Source organism: Centroberyx affinis, unplaced genomic scaffold, assembly GCF_046629955.1.
Source record: "Centroberyx affinis isolate AG114_WGS23_722 - 3 ecotype Tasmania unplaced genomic scaffold, CSIRO-AGI_Caff_v1 ptg002209l_1, whole genome shotgun sequence".
Lineage (NCBI taxonomy): Eukaryota > Metazoa > Chordata > Actinopteri > Beryciformes > Berycidae > Centroberyx > Centroberyx affinis.
In genome coordinates this window covers 192774-217093 of record NW_027280512.1, presented here as the reverse complement: position 1 = coordinate 217093, position 24320 = coordinate 192774, and the positions used below count along the sequence as shown (strand labels likewise).

At 41.9% G+C, this 24320-nt stretch overlaps 1 protein-coding gene across 1 annotated transcript; it reads right to left on the bottom strand.

Annotated features, from left to right (window-relative positions):
* Positions 1-112: 112 nt before the first annotated feature.
* LOC139655212 (cytochrome P450 26B1-like) lies at positions 113-24062 on the bottom strand (the record flags this gene model as incomplete). The annotated part of the gene is made up of 10 exons (XM_071532559.1): positions 23662-24062; positions 21001-21078; positions 19906-19990; positions 19230-19265; positions 18793-18932; positions 17883-18006; positions 16654-16798; positions 15160-15270; positions 6911-7038; positions 113-200 (listed from the first exon to the last, which is right to left on the bottom strand). Coding segments are annotated over exons 1-10 (1125 nt in total), but the record flags the coding sequence as incomplete, so codon positions are not given.
* Positions 24063-24320: the final 258 nt, after the last annotated feature.

Below are 24320 nucleotides of genomic sequence, written 5' to 3'. Positions count from 1 at the left end.
GATTGGATGAGAAAGTAAGAAACAGTTTAAGTGTGTGTGTGTGTGTGTGTGTGTGTGTGTGTGTGTGTGTGTGTGGGGGGGGGGGGTATAAATGAGTAAAGAGATGAGTCACCTTGATGAAGACGTCGGTGAGTTTAACTCCGATGCAGTTCCTCGGCCCGCCGCCGAAGGAACACAGCAGATGCTCCTGGCCTGCATTCCTGCACATGCAAAAAACATAGTTACATGACCACACACACACACACACACACACACACACACACACACACACACACACACGTAGACACAGACATTGAGACAAATATGCAAACAAACATGTAAATGCTCAGAGATGCATACACTTTAAACTCAAAACCTGAACCACACACGGAGAGCCTTTCCTGATTTTACTTGAGTTTTAAATTCCCTTGAACTGTCTTTTATTTTTTGGTTTTCTTATTCTTATCTTTTCCTACACTGTATTGGTTTTTATACACCAAATTGTTTTTTATCTGTTTTCTTTTAAAACCTGATGATTTTATGACTTTATTTTGCTGCCTTTGTGAAGCACTTTCTAACGTGGATTTTGAAAAGTGCTCTATAAATAAAGATTATTATTATTATTATTATATAAGTCCAAAATAGACAAACTTATCCTTTAAATGTGACCTATGGGAGCAAACCACCAAGTCAAATGTGCAAACCTGCTTATCCAATAAAACTGATTCTTCTTCTGGTTCTGATTCAACCGCAGGGTTTGAAAGTTCAAGCCCCTGAAACAGCAAGCGTCCGCCCTGCTGAAGTGTCTTTGAGCAACATACTGAATCCCTACCAGCTCCACCTGCAGCTGAGCCTGACCTCTGACCTCTGACCTCTGACCTCTGACCTCTGACCTCTCTGTGGAGAAGGGGAAGAGAAAAGACTAATTTCTCCTTCAGGGGGTCAACAGAGTCTCACCTGGATTGTGCAAAGGTTCAGATCTGAGTCACAGCTTATGACACATGTACTCCCTTTGTTTTCCTCCCTCTCTCTCTCTCTCTCTCTCTCCCTCTCTCATCGCTGTATCTTTTCAGTGTAAAAATGTTCCTGATAAAAACACACGCCGGCTGTGTCCCGGCCTCAGGTTTGTCAACAGCCTGTTGATGCGGGCCATCTCCTCTCTATCGTCACTAATGCATCCTGTCTTCCTGAAACCTGAGCGCTGATTAAAGGAAAACAGGAAGCATTAGCGGTCCCCACAGTCCAGGGCTGGTGTGTGTGTGTGTGAGAGAGTTAGTGTGTGTGTGTGTGTGAGAGAGTTAGTGTGTGTGTGTGTGTGTGAGAGAGAGAGAGAGAGAGAGAGAGAGAGAGAGAGAGAGAGAGCGATAATATTAGTGTTCTCTAACAGGGTCTGTCTAATGGTTTAATGTACTATTAGGCCCATCTAGACAAAGTAAGACGGGCAGCCTACAATACAGTCCTGTAATACTGAGAGAGAGAGAGAGAGAGAGAGAGAGAGAGAAGTTTACTTAGAAGTTCACTTAGTTTACTTTACATAGTTTACACCTAGACTGATATTCATCTTGATGCTTTGGCAATATTGTCTGTGAACTTTCATGCCAATAAAGCACATTGAATTGAATTGAATTGAGAAGGAGAGAGAGAGAGAGAGGGGAAGAGAGAGAAGGAGAGAGAGAGGGAGAGAGGGGAGAGAAAGAGAATCAGAGAGAGAGAGAAGGGGAGAGAGAATCAGAGAGAGAGAGGGAGAGAGAGAGAGAGGGAGGGAGAGAGGGAGAGAGAGAGAGAGAGAGAGAGGGAGGGAGAGAGGGAGAGAATTGGATAGAGAGAGAGAAGAGAGAGAGAGAGAGAGAGCGAGAGAGAGAAACAGAGAGAGAGAGAATCTTAAGTACAGCATTAGGCTCTATGGAATATGCTCAGTGGATGGGAAGTGAATCAGAAAGGTAAAGTCTGATTCCTTAGTAGTATAATTCCTTTTTTTCTGTATTAGTGTGTAATGAGAGAGCAGTTTGATCCATTCAGTAGTTTGTTGTGTTTCTCTTCTTGGTGGATAACCGGCCAATCGTAGCAGCAGCTCCAGTGGAGTTTGATATGAGAAACTGTTTCAGGATGTAAAACCTCAGCGGTAAACGTCAGGTTTTGGTGTCAGTCCCTCAGAATCAAACAGCGAGGGCTTCTTTCTTTTTAGTAGAGTTTTGTTTCTTTGTGGAACTCACTGCCTGGATATTAGACTGGCAAGCTCTCTCTGTATTTTTAAAAGGAAATTAAAGACCTATCTTTTTAATCTGGCTTTTAATTTGGAGTAATGTTATAGCCTTAGTTTTTAGGTTCTAATCATTTGTTTTTACTTTTATCCCTGGTGTTTATTTTATTGTATTTTTATTTTATTTTATTGACTCTTATTTATTGATTTTTGTTAACATTTTATTGTTTTATTGTTGTAATTTTGCTATGTGAGGCACTTTGGGCTGCATGCTGTATGAAAGGTGCTATATAAATTAAGTTGAGTTGAGTACTCTTTCCTCTGTGTTAGACCTTAAGTTATCTGTAAACACTAATATTGCCTGATCCACTTTCTGAAGGTTTATCCAGTGGCTGATTTATTCAAATATAGCGAGAGACAGCAAAGATGTAAAAAAAAAAAAAAAATCTTTCAATTTTTCTGATAATTTCCGGTTAAACTGAAGCGGATGCATGTCAGTGTTTGAGCAGAGGAGATGGAAACTCCCTCCGCTCCGGTTTATCTGAAGCCATCGGTCCAGCCGCTGCACGGCATCCTGGGTATTATTTATCCTGTGTGGCGTCCTGAGCGCCTCTCGGCCCGCGGGGGCGTCCGGCTCATATGATGGAAGTTCACCAGATACTATTTGCTTCCAACTGGAAAAGCACACAGAGGTACTGGAACACACACACACACACACACACAGCGGACAATTCATGCAAGTACACACACTACACTATCGCGTAGAAACACACACACACACACACACACACACACAAATGATATGGCTAAAGTAATTGTACGTGGGCATGTTATGTAACTGGATGGCTGTCATTAAATTAAACAAGAAAGGGAACCAGGCAACTATCAAGACAGACAGGTAATTAGTCCAGGGAGACAGACAGAGAGACAGACAGGCAGAGAGACAGACAGGTAGGAAGGGAAGGAGACAGACAGGAAGATAAACGGATGATGGATAATATAATTTGGATGGAGAACTTGTGATTACTACAGCAGAATAACATGGAGCTGATATCACAATTAATTTTGTCATATTGTTGTATTGTGATATGCTGAATTTCAATATATTGTCCCATCACTACTACAATACATACAGGCAGAAATTGTCTTTCTGTTACAGATAACATTCAGATCAGTCGTTTTCTCGTGATAAATTATCTCGTTATCTCGAGAAAACGAGCTTTGTTATCTCGAGATGACGAAATAATGAACTCGTGATCTCGAGATAACGGCATTAAAAAAATAACTGCAAGCACGGCCGTTCTCGGCTTCCGTAGCTAAACCCTCATGGGCAGATTACATTTTTTGGGGCTTTACTTGTGTGTGTGTGTGTGTGTGTAGGTGTGTGTGTGTGTGTGTGTGTGTGTGTGTGTGTGTGTGAATATAAAGTATATCTCAGCTTTGAAAACTGACTCAGTTCCCAAAATGAACATGTGCACCAGCAAAAACCCCAAAACAAAACACTGATCCCCACATTGAAATCCTGTTAAAAATGTGCCAAATGTGTGTGTGTGTGTGTGTGTGTGTGTGTGTGTGTGTGTGCGTGTATGTGTGTGTGTGTGTGTGTGCCCACGCATTTCCTTTATCTTCACTGACTTCAATGTGTCACCACAGCTAAAACTGGTTTTATCATGGCTGGTTAAATTTAACCTATAAAAAGGGAAGCCCCAAATAATGGAGGCCATTTTGTTTTGAGGAATCCCTTCTCTGTGTTCTGAGCTGAGACCCACACACACACACACACACACACACACACACACACACACACACACATACACACTGACACACACACACACACACAAAGCAGGATCTCCTCTGACTCATTCTTGAATCCCATCCCATCCCGTCCCGCAGGGCATCATGGGAGAGAGCAGCTTCTCCCCCTCCCTGTGGACACACACACACACACACACACACACACATGCACAGGGAATCCCCATTGGTAAAGAGGGTGTCAGGTGACCGGTTGCCATGGCAGCAGCTACCTGTCTACACATTCATAGATTTTCTCTTCTCCTGCAGCTCTGTCTGTCTGCCTGAATGAACGAGAGCAGACTCCACATGAATGAGGATAATAAACGGATGAATGGACGGAGGATGAATAGAAAAATGGATGAATGAATGAATGAATTATCACTCCTTTATATTTGTGTATTTATATTTATGTTTATATGTAGCTGTATATCTGTATATTTATTGCACTTGACAATTAAAATGATTTTGACTGAAGTGAAAGATGGAGAGAGAGGTGGAAGAGACGGAGAAAAGCAAGAAAGAGAGGAAGATAAAAGAAAGAAACTCCATTTGAGTTAATCCTTCCTTCCTTCCTTCCTTCCTTCCTTCCTTCCCTCTCCTTCATGAGTCCCATATCCTTCATTTGCAATTCCACCCACATACAGAGGTAATCCTTCCTTCCTTCCTTCCTTCTTTAGTTACATCCTACCTTCCTTCCTTCCTTCCTTCCTTCTTTAGTTACATCCTACCTTCCTTCCTTCCTTGCCTCCTTCCTTCCTTCTTTAGTTACATCCTACCTTCCTTCCTTCCTTGCCTCCTTCCTTCCTTCCTTCCTTCCTTCTTTCGTTACATCCTACCTTCCTTCCTTCCTTCTTTCATTACATCCTATCTTCCTTCCTTCCTTCTTTCGTTATATCCTACCTTCCTTCCTTCCTTCCTCCCCTCTCCTTCATGAGTCCTATATCCTTCATCTGCAATTCCACCCACATACAGAAGTAATCCTTCCTTCCTTCCTTCCTTCCTTCCTTCCTTCCTTCCCTCTCCTTCATGAGTCCCATATCCTTCATCTGCAATTCCACCCACTCATGCGGAAATTCATCCATCCATCCATTTATTCTTTCATCCATCCATCTGTCATCCATCCATCCATCCGTTTATTTATCCTTCTCTCCTTTTCTCCGCTTCCACTTCATTCCTTTTCTTTTTAAATGTTATGCAGTGCTTTTAAAAATATCCCTAGTTAATGGACATTGATGAAAAATGCATTATTTTTCTCCAGTTCTTATGAAAATTGCTTTTTCTGACGCATTTCCTCGATTCTTAATGTGACTGAAAGCTTCCTTCCTCTTAGTTCTTCTAATGGTCTGTGTGTGTGTGTGTGTGTTGTGTGTGTGTGTGTGTGTGTGAGTGTGTGTGTGTGTGTGTGATGCTTCTTCTCTGCCCCAGGGAGCAGTTAGCTAAAGTGGAAGGAGGAGGAGGAGGAGGAGGGTGAGGCAAAGAGGCAAGGGAGAGAACAGAGCTGCATCCACTCAGTCAGGCTTCTACAGTTAAATACAGGATAAACAGGACAACTGCTGAGTCAGCATGTGTGTACAGCTGGGTCACAGGTTCGATTCCCAGAGTAAATCCCTGCTGTGGTGTCCTGGAGCAAGACGACAAACCCCCAACCAGTGGTGGAAAGTAACTAAGTACATTTACTCGAATACTGTCATTTAGAGGTACTTGTACTTTACTTGAGTATTTCCATTTTATGCTACTTTGTACTTATACTCCACTACATTTTAGAGGGAAATATTATACTTTTTACTCCATTACATTTATTTCACAGCTATAGTTACTAGTTACTTTTCAGATCAATATTTTATATTGAAGGAGACAAGGAGAGGAGGAGAGGAGAGGTGAGGAGAAGAGGAGAGGAGGAGAGGAGGAGAGGAGAGGAGAGGAGAGGAGAGGAGAGGAGGAGAGGAGACAAGGAGAGGAGAGGAGAGGAGAGGAGAAGAGAGGAGAGGAGATGAGAGGAAAGAGGAGAGGAGACAAGGAGAGGAGGGGAGAGGAGAGGAGAGGAGGAGAGGAGAGGAGAGGTGACAAGGAGAGGAGAGGAGAGGAGAGGTGACAAGGAGAGGAGAGGAGAGGAGAGGAGAGGAGAGGAGAGGAGAGCAGGAGGTTATAAATTCTAGTCACAATTAATTTGACAATTAAATACTGATGTATAAAATGCTAGCAGCTTTAAATGGTTAAAGTTTAACACTGACAGAATAAATATGAAGTTTAAAGTGAGTGTGGTGTGTTGTGGGTTTATTGGTCTGCCTGGGTCAGAGGGTTCCTTCACTCTAGGAAGTGGCATGAATATGTAAAGCTTCCCCATCTGTGGCATCCTGCCGCTGCACACATACATTAACACACACTCACCCTCACACACACACACACACACACACACACACACACACACACTCTTTCATACACACACACACACACACATACATGCATATACATATGCACGCACGTATGCAAACGCATATCTTTCTTGCTTTTCTGGGTTTCTTTCTAATCTTTTTGCCCACTTTTTTCATTCAGTGTTCTTTTATGTTTTTATTTTCTTAACTCCTGTTTCTTCTGAATGTTTCCCAAGTTCTATCTTCCTTTTTTTTGTATTTTGCTCATCTTGTTTTTATGCCTTTTTGTAAAACACTTTGTAAACTTGCTAAAGTGCTGTATAAATAAAGTTTCTGCTTCTTATTAATTCTAATTTCGTCTTCTTATTATTATCAACATTCCTATCAGGAGCAATAGGATAGGATAGGATAAATTTGCCCCTCCAATGTGTGTGTGTGTGTGAGTTCTGTCTTACTGAGCTTCAAGACAGACACGCACACTGATGGAGAGACAGACAGACAGACAGACAGACAGACAGACAGACATGAGTGTGACTGTCTCACAGTGATGATGTCACTCCCTCACCTGCCGCTCCACCTCTCCGGCAGGAAGTCGTCGGGCTGCTGGAACACTTCCGGGTCGCGGTGGACGGAGTGGCTGATGTACATCGCAGCGTGACCTTTAGGGACATGGAACCCTGCCAGGGAGGTGTCCTGCACACACACACACACACACACACACACACACACACACACAGAAGGGGAATATCGCATCATTAAACAGTATTCTTGTTTATATTTAATGACATTTAGGAGGGAAAGTGGCAGCTAGCTCCCCTGCTGCTAATTCTAGTAAATTGCTTTTAATATTAAACATTGACAAACACAAAATATTTTGTTATGTATAATTATCTCCATCTCCATATTTTTTAATGGATAAGGATTTATAATAGCGTCAACAATAAAGTTAAATAAAAATAAAACTCCATCAAAATCCATCTGTCACATTAAAGGTGCAAGAAGTAAAATTTTCAAGTTTATTTATATAGCCCTTTGTCACAAGCATGTCTCAGAGGACTTTACAGAGAGTGTGTCTAGCTAGGTCTAACTAAACACAATCAATGGTGAACAAAGTTATGTAAGACAAACATAGCAAACAAAAAAAACACACAGGTAGGCAAGAGCAGATTGAGCAAAACAAAACAAACTACCTATTCTACAGCCTAACCTACCCGGCACCCCAGCTTTAGACCCTAAATGCACACAAGGAAAAACTCCCAAGAAAAACTTTGGTAGGAAAACTTAGAAGAAACCTTGGGCGGGCTGAGGCAAATAGGGATCCCCCCCAACAACAATGACAATTAAATCGTGGTGATATGTTTCCTCTGCACTAGACTGTACTATAGACTGCACTTTCTGTTGGATCTCTGCTCTGATTTGCTGTGAAAATGTGACTTTACTGTTTGTGTCAATTACAGGCCACCGTACCTCAAGTGGGCAGACAGAATGAGGCTGCATCTCTCTCTCTCTCTCTCTCTCTCTCTCTCTCTCTCTCTCTCTCTCTCTTACACATGTACACATAAATCTTCTTCTTCTGTGTGTTATATACTGAAACACAGGTAACACTTTACAATAAGGGTCACTAAGTTAAGGGTTATTTAATGCTTAATAAGCATGAAATAACCCTTAATTAACGGTGGTGGTGTTCATGTTAACTAAGGTATTAATTTATATTTATATTTAGTAGTTTATAAAGATGACTATTAAATCATGTATAAATTAATACCTTAGTTAACATGAACACGATTAGTAAATGATTACCAGACACATTAGTTAACTGTTAATTAAGGGTTATTTAATGCTTATTACGAAACACAAAATCAGTGATGACAGTCAGAGGAGACAGATTTGTGTTTTTAACATTGCTGCCAACGGTGAGAACCGATCTGTAACGTAGGAAGATGAAGCGGTAGTACGGCAGCCATGTTTGTGAGAAGCGCCTATAGACGGTGATAAAAGTCATGGATTACTCAATACTGGTATCGTACTGAAACTGAACGTTTCATTCAATATAAATCAAATTTGCTTCATGGCAAAGCGAAGCCTTTTTTCTTTTCTTTTCTTTTTTTTTTCTCTCGGTGAAAGAAGCCACCGTGGGGCAAAAAGACCACTTACCCTCCCACTGCACTATTTTTACCCTTCTTATTCACCTTTTCACTGCTGCACTGCATAACAGCTGCTAATGGACTGCCATGATTACTGTTCCTCTCTCTCTCTCTCTCTCTCTCTTTCTTCCTCCTCCTCTCTCTTTATCTCTTTCTCTCTCCCTCTCTCTCTCTACTGGAGTGGAAAATCTTTTACAAAACTCTCTCTTTCTCCCAGTCCTCGCTGGGCGACGTCACTGCTGCCCTCACTGAGTTAATGTTCCCCCTCTCTCTCTCTATCACACACACACACACACACACACACACACACACACATGCACACACACACACACACACACACACACACACGCACACACACACTTCAGAAAACCACTGCATATCTTTGTTCCACCTGACAGAGTTGACACTTTTTTCCACCTGATAGTGAATACTAATCTCTCTCTCTCTCTCTCTCTCTCTCTCTCTCTCTCTCTCTCTTTCTCTCTCTCTTTCTTACACATGCACACATAAACAGCTTATCATCTCTTTCTTGCTTTACAGATTCTGTGTCTGCCTTTCTCTTTTCCTTTTATTACTAGTGTATTGAAGTGTGTATGAAGGTATTACCTGCATGAGCTTAAAGGTGCTGTGTGTATCATTTTATCAAATATATATCAATGTCAAATTAATTGTCATACTTTGGTATAATGACTGTAAACAAATGAGACCATGTTCAACACGACTGGTCTCCTCTATCTCACACCAGTGGTATTTTAAGTTCTAGTGTTTCTACACATTAAGACTACATTTCCCATAAGCCCTGTTGCTTCCTGATTTTTGTTTGTTTCTTCTTTATGGATCTTTGTCTTTAAAACCTTATGAAATGTATTTATTCTTTGAGTGCTGTTATCCTTATCTTTCATTCTCTAAAATTCACCAAAAAAAGGAAAGATTTTTTTCATTTTTTTTTCAAAGGTTTTTGTTTGTTTCTCATGATTGATGCCTGATGTTTATGGATCTATAGCTCTAAAACCTTATGAAATGAACTTATTCTGTGAATTCTGTTATCTTTCTTCTCCTAAATTCTCTAAAATCCACCAAAAAACTAAAAGATTATACATTTTTCATCAAAGATTTTTGTTTGTTTCTCATGATTGATGCCTGATTTTTATGGATCTATACCTCTAAAACCTCATGAAATGTATTTATTCTTTGAGTGCTGTTATCTTATCTTTCATTCTCTAAAATTCACCAAAAAACTACAAGATTTTTTCTTTTTTTTTCAAAGGTTTTTGTTTGTTTCTCATGATTGATGCCTGATCTATATGTATCTTTGACTCTAAAACCTTATGAACCTCATGACTTTTTCCTCGAGCGCTGTTATCTTTCTTCTCCTAAATTCTGTGAAGTCCCACATACATCCGGCCGGTGACGAGCGACTTTCCACTCAGCTTCCCGGCGTCACGTCACACGCCTGCCGCCCCCCCCCCGCCCCCCCCCCAGGGGAGCAGAGCCGATCAATCACAGAGATCAATGCCTCCGATCGGGCTGCTGTTGCGTAAGCCTCGGTGATGAGGTCACACGGATCAAAGACAGCCGGGGCGGGGCGGAGAGAGGCTGTCATCTCCCGCCCCTCGGGGGGGGGGAACGGCCAGCCAATCAGGAGACGGGACTCCGGGTATATAAGGTGAGATTCTATTGGCCGACAGCGCTGCGGTCAAACTGAACCAGCAGACAGACTGACAGCAGGAGGCATTTTAATGAAGGAAAATCCATGTTGGAAAGATATTTATGTAGGATATACATTTCCAGAAGATGTTTATGAATATACTAAATTGATTAATGCCACAGTACAGGTTCTATTTGATAAGATTATGACAAAAGAAACAAAAGAAAACAAAAGAAAATATAGCCGCATGCGGCAATGACGGGGTCCAAGCATCTGGTGACCTCTAGGGTACATGCGTGTTATAGACACCAAATTTTGCACATGGCCTCAGAGTTGATACCTGCACAAGTGCACCAACTTTGGTTGAGATAGCACAAGGCGTTCATGAGTTATGGCTCATTTTGTCACATATGTGCCACGCCCTACAATTGATTGGCCTGTAGCGGCCAAACGATATGGAGTACAGGAAATCTTTTCATGACTTTTAATCAGGGGAGGCCAGAGATCATGCATACCAAATCTGGAGATGATTGCCTCAACGGTCTAGGAGGAGTTTGCAAAAATAGGTTTTTGAGAAAATTCAAAATGGCGGAAAATCAACTATGGCGGGAATGGGCGGAGCCTATCAAAATGATGCGGCTTTACACAAGGAATACAGGAACAAAAGAATTGTGTTTCTATGATGTATAGTTACTGAGTTATGGGCATTTAAAATCTGAAACGTTGCTGTAGCGCCCCCTATGGGTGACATGACAGGACATTCGGGCTGGTATCTCAGAGTAGACATCTACACATGTCCTACCAAATTTGGTGCAGGTAGCACAATGCACTCATGAGTTATGGCAATTTTTGTAAAATAGACCCCGCCCACAACGTTTGATTAAACTTTGGAAGCTAATTAAATCAGAACGGTAAGGAATATCAAAACGATTTCCATAACTTTTGATCATGGGGATCCAGAGGTGATGCACACCAAATTTGGAGATGATTGCCTCAACGGTCTAGGAGGAGTTGGCAAAAATAGGTTTTTGAGAAAATTCAAAATGGCGGAAAATCTAGTCAGACGGAAATGGGCGTGGCCTATCTGGATAGATGCATGGGGATCCAGGGAATCCAGGAGAAGTGGAATTTTGATTCTGTGACTCACGGTTCAGGAGTTATGGACCAAAACGTGCAGGGGGCTGTTATAGCGCCACCATCAGGTGGATTGGTGTCATTTTTGTTGCCTGAGTAGTGGGTGACATTTCCAACCTATGTGGAAAGTTTGGGTGCTGTGGGGCTTATGGTTTCTGAGGTGCAGACACTTTTAAGGCACGAGAAGAAAAAGAAAAATAATAATAAATATAGCCGCATGCGGCAATGACGGGGTCCAAGCATCTGGTGACCTCTAGGGTACATGCGTGTTATAGACACCAAATGTTGCACATGTCCTCAGAGTTGATACCTGCACAAGTGCACCAACTTTGGTTGAGATAGCACAAGGCGTTCATGAGTTATGGCTCATTTTGTCACATATGTGCCACGCCCTACAATTGATTGGCCTGTAGCGGCCAAACGATATGGAGTACAGGAAATCTTTTCATGACTTTTAATCATGGGCATCCAGAGATCATGCATACCAAATTTGGAGATGATTGCCTCAACTGTCTAGGAGGAGTTAGCAAAAATAGGTTTTTGAGAAAATTCAAAATGGCGGAAAATCAAATATGGCGGGAATGGGCGGGGCCTATCACAATGATGCGGCGTTACCCAAGGAATACAGGAACAAAAGAATTTTGTGTCTATGATGTATAGTTACTGAGTTATGGGCATTTCAAATTTAAAACGTTGCTGTAGCGCCCCCTATGGGCGAAATGACAGGACATTCGGGCTGGTATCTCAGAGTAGACATCTGCACATGTCTACCAAATTTGGTGCAGGTAGTATAATGCACTCATGAGTTACGGCAGTTTCTGTGAAATAGACCCCGCCCACAACGTTTGATTAAACTTTGGAAGCTAATTAAATCAGAACGGTAGGGAATATCAAACCGATTTCCATAACTTTTAATCATGGGGATCCAGAGGTGATGCACACCAAATTTGGAGGTGATTGCCTCAACGGTCTAGGAGGAGTTGGCAAAAATAGGTTTTTGAGAAAATTCAAAATGGCGGAAAATCTAGTCAGACGGAAATGGGCGTGGCCTATCTGGATAGATGCATGGAGATCCAGGGAATCCAGGAGAAGTGGAATTTTGATTCTGTGACTCACGGTTCAGGAGTTATGGACCAAAACGTGCAGGGGGCTGTTATAGCGCCACCATCAGGTGGATTGGTGTCATTTTTGTTGCCTGAGTAGTGGGTGACATTTCCAACCTATGTGGAAAGTTTGGGTGCTGTGGGGCTTATGGTTTCTGAGGTGCATATACTTTTAGGGCACGAGAAGAAAAATAATAATAATAAATATAGCCGCATGCGGCAATGACGGGGTCCAAGCATCTGGTGACCTCTAGGGTACATGCGTGTTGTTGGCACCAAATGTTGCATATGTCCTCAGAGTTGATACCTGCACGACTGCACCAACTTTGGTTGAGATAGCACAAGGCGTTCATGAGTTATGGGTCATTTTGTCACATATGTGCCACGCCCTACAATTGATTGGCCTGTAGCGGCCAAACGATATGGAGTACAGGAAATCTTTTCATGACTTTTAATCAGGGGAGGCCAGAGATCATGCATACCAAATCTGGAGATGATTGCCTCAACGGTGTAGGAGGAGTTCGCAAAAATAGGTTTTTGAGAAAATTCAAAATGGCGGAAAATCAAATATGGCGGGAATGGGCGGAGCCTATCAAAATGATGCGGCTTTACCCAAGGGATACAGGAACAAAAGAATTGTGTTTCTATGATGTATAGTTACTGAGTTATAGGCATTTCAAATCTGAAACGTTGCTGTAGCGCCCCCTATGGGTGACATGACAGAACATTCGGGCTGGTATCTCAGAGTAGACATGTGCACATGTCTACCAAATTTGGTGCAGGTAGCATAATGCACTCATGAGTTACAGCAGTTTCTGTGAAATAGACCCCGCCCACAACGTTTGATTAAACTTTGGAAGCTAATTAAATCAGAACGGTAAGGTATATCAAAACGATTTCCATAACTTTTGATCATGGGGATCCAGAGGTGATGCACACCAAATTTGGAGATGATTGCCTCAACGGTCTAGGAGGAGTTCGCAAAAGTAGGTTTTTGAGAAAATTCAAAATGGCGGAAAATCTAGTCAGACGGAAATGGGCGTGGCCTATCTGGATAGATGCATGGGGATCCAGGGAATCCAGGAGAAGTGGAATTTTGATTCTGTGACTCACGGTTCAGGAGTTATGGACCAAAACGTGCAGGGGGCTGTTATAGCGCCACCATCAGGTGGATTGGTGTCATTTTTGTTGCCTGAGTAGTGGGTGACATTTCCAACCTATGTGGAAAGTTTGGGTGCTGTGGGGCTTATGGTTTCTGAGGTCCAGATACTTTTAGGGCACGAGAAGAATAAGAAAAATAATAATCGGAACAATTACAATAGGGTTCCTCGCACTACGTGCTTGGACCCCTAAAAATAAACAAAACCCTGCTAAATATTAGATCACCAGCTTACCAAACACAACAAGAAACAGTATGCTTCAATTTATAACATAACGCTTGGTACTAGAAAGACACTAAAGGAGACTTACTATATTTACAGTAATTTGCTGCCATCTAGAGGACAAGATGACAGACAAAACAGAAAATAAAATCCTCTCTCTCACTTTCTGTAGAGCATGAGACGAAAAATACTAAGAAACTGAAAAATAACCATTGTGAATATATAGAAATGGGGGAGATTTAATGCTCCAGTGAAGAGTCATACAAGTTTTGTGTGGGAGGGAACTGAGTTGGCTTTTAGTTCAAGTTCCTGGCTGTTACTGTCTGTCCATTTACAGTAACAGCCATGAATTTGTTAAATTAACATTCAAATAAAAGGCTTTTTATAAACCTAATCTTCACCTCAACCCTGAACTAAATAAAAGATAGGCTGATGGATTTTGTCTTCTTCTTTTTCTTCTTCTCTTTCTTCTTCTTATTATACATTTTGTGATCATTGTACACATCTTTAAGGCAACTAACCCATTGCTCTAATGTATTAAAACTACTGGCTGGACTTGCACTTGCTGTAATTTGCTCTTACTTTGAAAAAAATAATCTTTCTTTCCTTCCACTTATTTATGTCTAATAGTCCATGGGCCAAACCCCAAAATTTCACTTGTCGGTACCACTCAAGGTGGAAAATTCTAATAAAAAATTTTGAAAAGGTATATGTCCGTAGATGATATTTTGGTATGATATCCATTGCTGAATGGCAGCTTTGTCACAGTAATCAGCTCATGAAGTTAACCACCCCCTACAATAAATTGTATTGTAGGTGCTGCAAATCATAATTTAGGCAAATTTTCAGGACCTTTAGTCATGTTTTATGAGAATATGTTTGATATCATTTTAAAGGGTAGCTTCTTAGCTTTCATTCAAGCCCAGTTGTGAGTCTGTCTGACAAATAAAGAGGTCACATGGGCTCTTCAAAGTGTCAGTGACATTCATTTTTCCACAATTTTCACCTAAACTATAGTCTTTATTTGAGCACTGTGACATCTAGGAACATCACAGACACAAACATGAAAAACTGGAATACTCACAGGACTGTAAGGATTCAGAAAAGGTATAATCTACCCATACTATCCCATCGTGAGGGGTGACTTTGGGCCTTAAAGTAGAAGAATGACTTCTCGAGGGAAGCTTATCCTACTGTTTTACTTGTTGTAAGTTGTTCTGGACAAGAGCATCAGCTAGACGTTGAAAATGTAAATTCGTAAAACGGTCAGACTCGTATTTCTTGTTTCTTGAGTGTTTTTTTCTCTCGAACTCGGCGCCCAGGATGAAAAGGTTTAAGAATCTCTGTCAGACTCAGAGGAAATTCAGTTTGACATGAACGGGTCTGCAGCTGAAGGTTCCTACCTGACTGGCTATCCTGCGGCCGCCGATGAACGGAGGCCAGAGTCTCTGAACCTCCAGCAAGACGCTGTGCAGGAAGTCGGGGTCCAGCCTCGCTCTGCGGCGAGTCTCCTCCTGAACACAGAGACACAGAGAGGAGGTGTGCTGGTTGACCTTTATTTATTTAAAGCTGCAAGAGCTACGCAAGGAAAGGTAGGCAAGACTTTTATGTAGAAATCGCATCGGTCTTGTCGGCCGAAATCACAAAGTGGAGCTGCAGCAGAGGAGAGCGTCCCATCTCCACTAACTGAGAGTCCCATTCCCATAGATTTTGCCCTATTTTCCCAAATTGATTCAGATTCAGATTCAGATTCAGATTGTTTTTACTCTAGACCACACATCGTGGTATGGAGAACAAACATAAAACAAAACAGCAGTACAATGGTAAACAACCAGAATAGATCTTTAGCACAAATTAAGTCATTTAAAAAGAGAGAGACATTACTCAGAAATGCACCCAGTTTACATACTATCTTTGGTTTATCTGTCTGCAATGATAATATAAGTTTAAACACAGACGGATGGTTTACAGTAAGTATTATTACTAACTATTATTAAGTATTACAGTAAGTGGTTTAAGTATTTTGGTAGGTACTTCTATTCTCAACAATGCTTGTGTTTTTACATTCAAACAAAACGTGATATTCATCCCCCAGACAGTTGTCATTACATAAATTACAAAACCTTTTATTCCTTTCCAGACCTTTGTATCTTCCTGTTGTTTTGGGAATTCTGCTATTAGAAACTCGAAAATTACAAATAGCCTGGCCACACCTCCTGTTTTCACAAAGTAGATTTTCAAATCTATTAGACTTTTCAAACTTAAAGTCCTCTTTAAATTCACAATATAAATCACATGATGACATGCTCTGAAGCTCATAATGCCACTCATAATGAACTCTGCTGTGAGGTTTGGTCTCTTCTCCTGTCTCGCATCAGAGTGTTTTCAGTGACTTTCAAGGTCTTGCTTAGTGAAATTTGAGGCATGTTTTGGGCTAAAACATGACATTGGTCAAAATTAGACACCATGGAAGCCTCGTTTTTTTTACTCATGATCTTGTCAAGTCAAGAAATCCTGGTGAAATCTTTCATTTTAAAACTACAGTCTCCATCAGAGGGTTTTCCTCAGGATGTGGAGTATTGATGGAGAGAGCTGAGGCATATTGATGAATCCAGGTACTATATTTTACTCAAAAATCAAGGCAATCCATTCATTCTTCAAAACTTTAAGGCCTTATTTTATTTTTCTCAAATCCACAAACTTCAAAGGATTTTCAAGGCCTGCGGGAAATCCTGGATATTAAGTCAAATTTTCAAACGGTTACCTGACAACACACAAAGTTGCAGAGTGCAGCTTTAAACTTTTTCTTGTGTGTGTGTATGTGCTTCCATCTTTGTGTGTGTTTGTGCACAAATATGTGTGTGTGTGTGTGTGTGTGTGTGTGTGTGTATGTCCACCTGCTCGTTCCCGCTGAGTGCCAGTGTGAAGGAGGTGAGCAGCGAGGCGAGGGCTTTGGGGATCAGAGCAGAGATGAACAGCAGCAGATGCTGGGAGGCGGAGCTTGAGTCCGGCAGCGGCAACGACGCCAAGGAGCCGACAAAACTATAGAGAGAGAGAGGGAGGAGAGGGAGGAGAAGGAGAGGGAGGAGAGGGAGAGGTAGGAGGGGGAGAGGGAGGAGAGGGAGAGGGAGAGGGAGAGGGAGAGGGAGAGGGAGAGGGAGAGGGAGGAGAGGGAGAGGGAGAGGGAGAGGGAGAGGGAGAGGGAGAGGGAGAGGCAGGAGGGAGGAGAGGGAGGAGAGGGAGAGGTAGGAGAGGGAGAGGGAGAGGGAGAGGGAGAGGGAGAGGGAGGAGAGGGAGAGGGAGAGGGAGAGGGAGAGGGAGGAGAGGGAGAGGGAGGGAGGAGAGGGAGAGGCAGGAGAGGGAGAGGGAGGAGAGGGAGAGGGAGGAGAGGGAGGAGAGGGAGGAGAGGGAGGAGAGGGAGGAGAAGGAGAGCAGCAGTGAGACGAGTTTAAGGTGCTATGTATATGATTTTACCATCAATAAATCATTACCAGATTAATTTGGAGACATTAGTATAGTTACTGAAAACAAACAAGACCGTTTCCAAGAAGCCAGTCAGCCTCTATCTATTTCTTTACGGCACAAAGGAAGATTGCTTTACGTGCAAGAATGGCGTTACAGAGAGCGATCATTATTTTCAGTGGACTGTGCTGTGCTTTCCTCATCAGCAGCGTGACTGAAAATATGGTCGTTCAAAAGTCTGTGATGGTATTTTTTCATGTAAGCCTGGAACACCAGTATGTAAAATACAATGTTTTCCAGGTAAAAGTAATGGAATTTTGGTATAAAAATACAAAAAAATTAAGATTTTGTACATTGTGTGTTGTTGTTGTATATTATGACTAGCTAATAATATCCAGAATTTCCCCAAGGGGATTAATTAAGTGCTATCTTATCTTATTAATTTAGAGAGAGAGAGAGAGAGAGAGAGAGAGAGATATTAATAACTCCCTTAACTAATTGTAATTTTGCACGAATTAAAGGGTGAATTAATATAAATTAGCCTAATATGAATGTATAAGGAATTTGTGATTCGTAGTTGTGTGTGTGTGTGTGTGTGTGAGTGTGAGTGTGAGAGAGAGAGAGAGAAAGAGAGAGAGAGAGAGAGAGAGAGAGTGTGTCTCACCCCTGGGTGTCAGTGTCCAGTCTGTCTCTGATGATGTCCATCAGTTTGTCTCTGGCCTCCAGAGCGGTGCAGAAACCAGACGACCACATGGGAACCTTCACACTCACCGGAGCAGAGATGAGACCTGGGGGGGGGGGCAGCAAGAGTGTGTGAGAGGGAGTCAGAGTGTGTGTGTGTGTGTGTGTGTGTGTGTGTGTGTCAGAGTGTGTGAGAGGGAGTCAGAGTGTGTGTGTGTGTGTGTCAGAGTGTGTGAGAGGGAGTCAGAGTGTGCGTGTGTGTGTGTGTCAGAGTGTGTGAGAGGGAGTCAGAGTGTGTGAGAGGGAGTCAGAGTGTGTGTGTGTGTGTGTCATAGTGTGTGAGAGGGAGTCAGAGTGTGTGAGAGGGAGTCAGAGTGTGTGAGAGTGTGTGAGAGGGAGTCAGAGTGTGTGAGAGTGTGTGAGAGGGAGTCAGAGTGTGTGAGAGTGTGTGAGAGGGAGTCAGAGTGTGTGAGAGTGTGTGTCAGAGTGTGTGAGAGGGAGTCAGAGTGTGTGAGAGTGTGTGTCAGAGTGTGTGAGAGGGAGTCAGAGTGTGTGAGAGTGTGTGTCAGAGTGTGTGAGAGGGAGTCAGAGTGTGTGAGAGGGAGTCAGAGTGTGTGAGAGTGTGTGAGAGGGAGTCAGAGTGTGTGAGAGTGTGTGAGAGGGAGTCAGAGTGTGTGAGAGTGTGTGAGAGGGAGTCAGAGTGTGTGAGAGTGTGTGTCAGAGTGTGTGAGAGGGAGTCAGAGTGTGTGAGAGTGTGTGTCAGAGTGTGTGAGAGGGAGTCAGAGTGTGCGTGTGTGTCAGAGTGTGTGAGAGGGTGCGTGCGTGTGTGTGTGTGTGTGTGTGTGTGTGTGTGTGTGTGTGTGTGTGTGTGTGTGTGTGTGTGTGTGTCCCACCATGCCAGTGCTGGGTGCAGAGCTGTGTGATTTCCTGGTAGAGCTCCGGCTGCTCCTCCGGCCGGACGTTGAGGAACAGACCCAAGACCAGCTCTGTCCCCAGAGCCTTAAACACTGAGTACACACACTCCGGCTGGCCACTGCGCACACACACACACACACACACACACACACACACATCAGAAAGGCTAGAATCCTATAACATGTGAGGTAGACAGGTCTCTCATATGGGAAACCAAACATCAATCAATTAGACAAAATGGGAAAATGGGAATTTAGTTTTCTGTTTTCTTTGCATTTGCCCATTTTATTCCTCTGTAACCCTGCTATTAAATCATGTTTGGTATTTCTGTCAATCAATCTGAATTTTATTTTTTATTGTTTTACTGTCTGTGAAACAGTTTGTGTCCAAATATAAAGTTCATATCAAGTGTTACCTGACAGAGAGATCCTTTAGACAGCGCTCACACACACTGTCAAGAGAGAGAGATACAGGAAAACACACACATGCAAACTTTAGTCTCAAACAAAATCCTGGTCCTACAAAAAAAAAACTTCTATTGCTTACGATCAGTTTCTCATTTTACAGCAGTTCCAATGAAGGACTTTGTTTTTCAAAATGTGTCCTGGTGGCTCAGTCTGGTAATATGCATGAAGCACAGCAATAACAATAATTAATTTGTTATTACAGCGCGTCAATCATCATATCAGACGCTGTATAATTATGAATTAGTTGTTTGGGCTCGGAGCAGAGAGGGTTCAGCGTCTTGCTCAAGAAGCCTCAGACGGGAATGGAGACTCTGCAGCAACTGTTGCAGCAACAGAGGCTCTGCAGTTGCATCACAAGACTCTTCAGCAACTACAGCATGTCTGGATCCATCATGGAGGAACACTGGAGACATGGCTGTACACAAAACATGTATAAATCTAACATAATACATGATACAGTTTGTTAAATTTGATCTCAAGTTGTGAATGGGCTCCATGGGTCCTGGGATCATGACACTAGCTCCACTCACAACAGCAGTGACAAGCCGTCCTCCCATAAGGGCAACAATAAAATAACATATTGTGATATTGATAATATCCTAAATATTGTTGCGTTGTCCCTACCTGGTGATGTAATCGTTCCACGACTCTAAACAAGCTCCTGTGAACAGGCTGGTGAGGGAGAGGCGGAGAAGACATGCCTCCTCACCTGAAACACACACACACACACACACACACACACACACACACACACACCAAAGGTTACCATCAGGCATGGACTGGAGGTTCAACCCACCTAACTTCAATTTACCCACTTTTTTATTTGCAGAACAGTTTACCTGCTCTACGAAGCAGTAATCCCTTAAAATACCCCTTAATTCATGCAAAATCCCTTAAAATTAGTTAAGGGAGTTATTAATGGAGGAGACCCCCATCAAAACCACCTTAAACAACCCTTAAAGTTTGACTGCTTACTTTCTACTTTAATGTAAAATTCAGGGAGACAGGAACTTTCCATTAATAACCTGTAAACCTGCACAAAAGGGATGAAAAATCCCTTAATTTCTAGTGTCTTCACGAACCAACCCGTGAATAAATCCCTTAAAAACCCATGATACTAACCTTACTTTTTTAAAGCTGTTATTGTTAATGGATAATTCATGTTTATGTAATGAGAAATTAAGGACATTTCAAGGATAACATTCAGGGGTTTGGTTTGTAGTGCTGTCTTTTTAGACTAACTCAAATCTATATGACCTACATACATGGTATAAATCATAGTAAGTGGCATAAAACTGATAGGAGAAGGTCTTTTAAGTAAATAAAGCATAAATTACTCATTTTCTGTAAGTATAATTTAATTTCTTTGTGTTGTTGTTGGGTTTATATTGTCGATTATCTACTCAGGGTCAGAGTTCATCCACCTTTTTATTTTCCGCTACATCAGCAGGTGAAATACGTCCCAGACCTCTGTAATTAACATAAACTCATAACTCAGATGGTCTTCCTCCTTTTTTCTTTCTCTTTTCTATTTACTTGTGTGTATAGTGTTCTCTGAAAAAGAGGTTACTCAAAAAAATGAAACATACACATATAGTCCATCTATAATGCGTCTCACACAGGGAAGAGCTGAAAAAGACACAAAAATGCTACAAAGCAAATTTTCCACAGTGTGTGTGTGTGTGTGTGTGTGTGTGTGTGTGTGTGTGTGTGTGTTACCATTAGTGGTGACGATGTTGTCACCGTACATGTTGGTCATCAGATCCGTTGGATCCTTCAGAAACACGCCAGACTTCTCTGAAACACAACACAGAACCTGGTTATATACACATAACACACACACACACTCCCACACACACACATTTAGCATACACACACACACACACACACACAAATATGCCAAACTAAGAACAAAATAAAGAGGTCGTACACTCAGAAGGCAACAGAAAACGTTTCCAAAGCGTGTTGAGAAACGCTGCTGACATCAGAAGTTAAATAAAGATTACACACACTGGCTCAGTGCAACAGGAGGAAGTTACACTGAGCTTAAAGGAATAGTTCACCCAAAAATGAAAATTCTGTCATCATCTCCTCCCCCTCCTCCCAGTTGAAACACAGGTGAAGTTTGTCCATATAACACACAGGGAGGCTGCAGCACAACTCCATAGCAGCCTTCTCCAAAACAACTGAAGTCAGTGGGGACCAGTTCTTCAGAGTTCCAAAAAGACCTACAGTATATTTACACCATCATTTAGTGCAAATCTGAACTACAGCTGATTGATTTGCAACAAATAATGGTGTGTAGGTCTTTCTATTCACAGTGTGATTGTTTGGCTGTTTTTGTTTTGGAACTCTAAAGAACAGGTCCCCATTGACTTCAGTTGTTTTGGAGAAGGCTGCTACCAAGTTGTGCTGCAGCCTCCCTGTGTGTTATATGGACTAACAAACTTCACCTGTGTTTCATTTGGCATGAGGGGGAGGAGATGATGACAGAATTTTCATTTTTGGGTGAACTATTCCTTTATTAATGACGTGCCTGGAGTCACTCTGAGCACTGAGGATCCTGCATGTCATCTGTTATCTGTCTCGTCTGAGGAACTAAGTGTTGTGCAGAGCATGACTGCAAGCTGGATTACTAACACTCAAACAAAGTTCATTAAAGGGTTGCCCTGCTGTTTTTTTAGGAATGGCTGTGTAATAAATCCTCATCACAGAACCCCCCCCCCCCTCCACACACACACACACACACACACACACACACACACACACACACACACACACACACACAGTAATTCCTTCACCCCCGGGCACCGTCACGGGTCTCTCCCATGACAGACCAGACTAATCCTGGGATGAATTTCTCTCCAAACTGAGATTTCCACAAGAAAAAAAATGTATTGCTTTTGCCTGCAAGCAAAACTCACTGTTGACCAAGACTTCAACCATTTAGTCAGCTGTCAGACTGTATAGGATGTAAGCATGTGTTTTACTCCAGATATTGTACTATAGGAACACCAGGCAACTTTTCCCCCCACAAAGTGGAATGGAAAACTTCAAATAACCTATACTTATTAATCAAATTACAGTGGTACATTAATTCATGATTAGTCTGTGGGCTAAAACAGAAGAAAACCACAGTGTGTTGCTCTGTCATGTCAAAAGCGCTATAGTAATCCTATAATAATTTTATTAAAAAGATACAATAAAAATATTACAGCAAAGCTATGAGAGCTATAGGAGTTAGGAAATACCATAAAGTACAAAAGATCACGACAAACTCACTTTTGAGTGAGTTATAGAAACACTTATAGGAATATTATAAGAGTATTATAGCAATACCATAGGAGATAAACAAACATAAATTACAATAAAGTCACTATAAACTCACTATTGAGTGCAACAGACACACTGTAAGTCCCTATAGGAATATTATAGTGATACCAGAGTAGATTGAAAAATACAATAAAGTCACTATACAGTCACCACATAGTCCCTATAGGAAAATCATAGGAGTATTATAGTGAGACTATGGGACCATAAAGTACAATAAAGTCACAATAAACTCACTATAGAGCGTCATAGACACACTAAACCCCCATTCACAGTATTCCCATGATGTCACATGCATTTCCTACCAGTATGATGCTTTACCAAATACACAGTGGCTGTCATTTGATTATTATCACCTGTTAATTTATTACAATCACCTGTTATGTAACAGAATACTATGAATAGGTAAATAAGTATTGGAATCCTATAATGATTTTTTTTTTTTTTTTGGGCTATTTGCTTACATTAGGAGTTCAACAGAGGTCAATAAACCCAACAGCGCGGCCATCACCTGTAGCGTGCAGAACACACACACACACACACACACACACACACACACACACACACCACACTAATCCCTTAAAATAACCTAAAATTTACATTAATTTACTTTAATTAACCCCTTAATTCATGCTAAATCCCTTTAAAATTAGTTAAGGGAGTTATTAACGGAGGAGACCCCATCAAACCTCCTTGAACGCCTCTTCATTCTTACTTTCTAACATAATGGAGAAATTAAATTACTTTTCAGGGATAAAATTAAGGGTTTTGGTTTCGCACTCAAAACCTCTCTCTCTCTCTCTCTCTCTCTCTCTCTCTCTCTCTCTCGCTCACACACACACACACACACACACACACAACTACGAACCACAAATTCCTTATACATTCATATTAGGCTAATTTATATTAATTCACCCTTTAATTCGTGCAAAATTACAATTAGTTAAGGGAGTTATTCATCTCTCTCTCTCTCTCTCTCACTCTCTCTCTCTCTCACACACACACACACACACACACACACACACACACACACACACCGTGCTTACCCACCGCACAGCAGCTCCCTCACCCCCTGCACGGAGCAGATGAAGGCGGTGGGTCTGTTCAGCAGGCGGGACTGAAACACTCTGCTCCGGTGCTTCTCGATCCTCTGCAGGCAGAAGCACACCGGCTCTCGGTAAAACTCCAGAGACTTGTCCCCGAGCACCGACACGCCCGCGTTTCCCGGTAATGTAGACATGATGACTCGCCTCAGTTCCGTGTGTAATGCTTCGCCAGGTTAGGCTAGCAGGCGGAACGAATCAGAAGCGGACTGACTCCCAAAACTGTATTCCGAATTAAACCAGATCCGGTTTTAAATCCTCTTGTCATCGCCTTTTAATCCGTTTTAGTCCGTCTGGCGCACCTGCAGCGACCTGTATCAAATTACTGCCATCTCATTGTTACGAGTGTTTTCTACAAGGGGAATACAGCAGCGAGGGAGGCGTTCAGGGGCCGTCGGAATTATAGATGGGATTATAGATTATAACCGGTTGTTGTTGCATCACTGTTTTTCTGTTGATCTCTGAGAACTACTAGGTTTCTTGTTAGTTTTAAATAATGATAATACTACTACTCTTAATACTACTAGCCTACTACTAGGCTACTACAACTAGTACTGTTAATAGCCTACTACTACTACTACTGCTACTACTAGTTAATTTATTTTT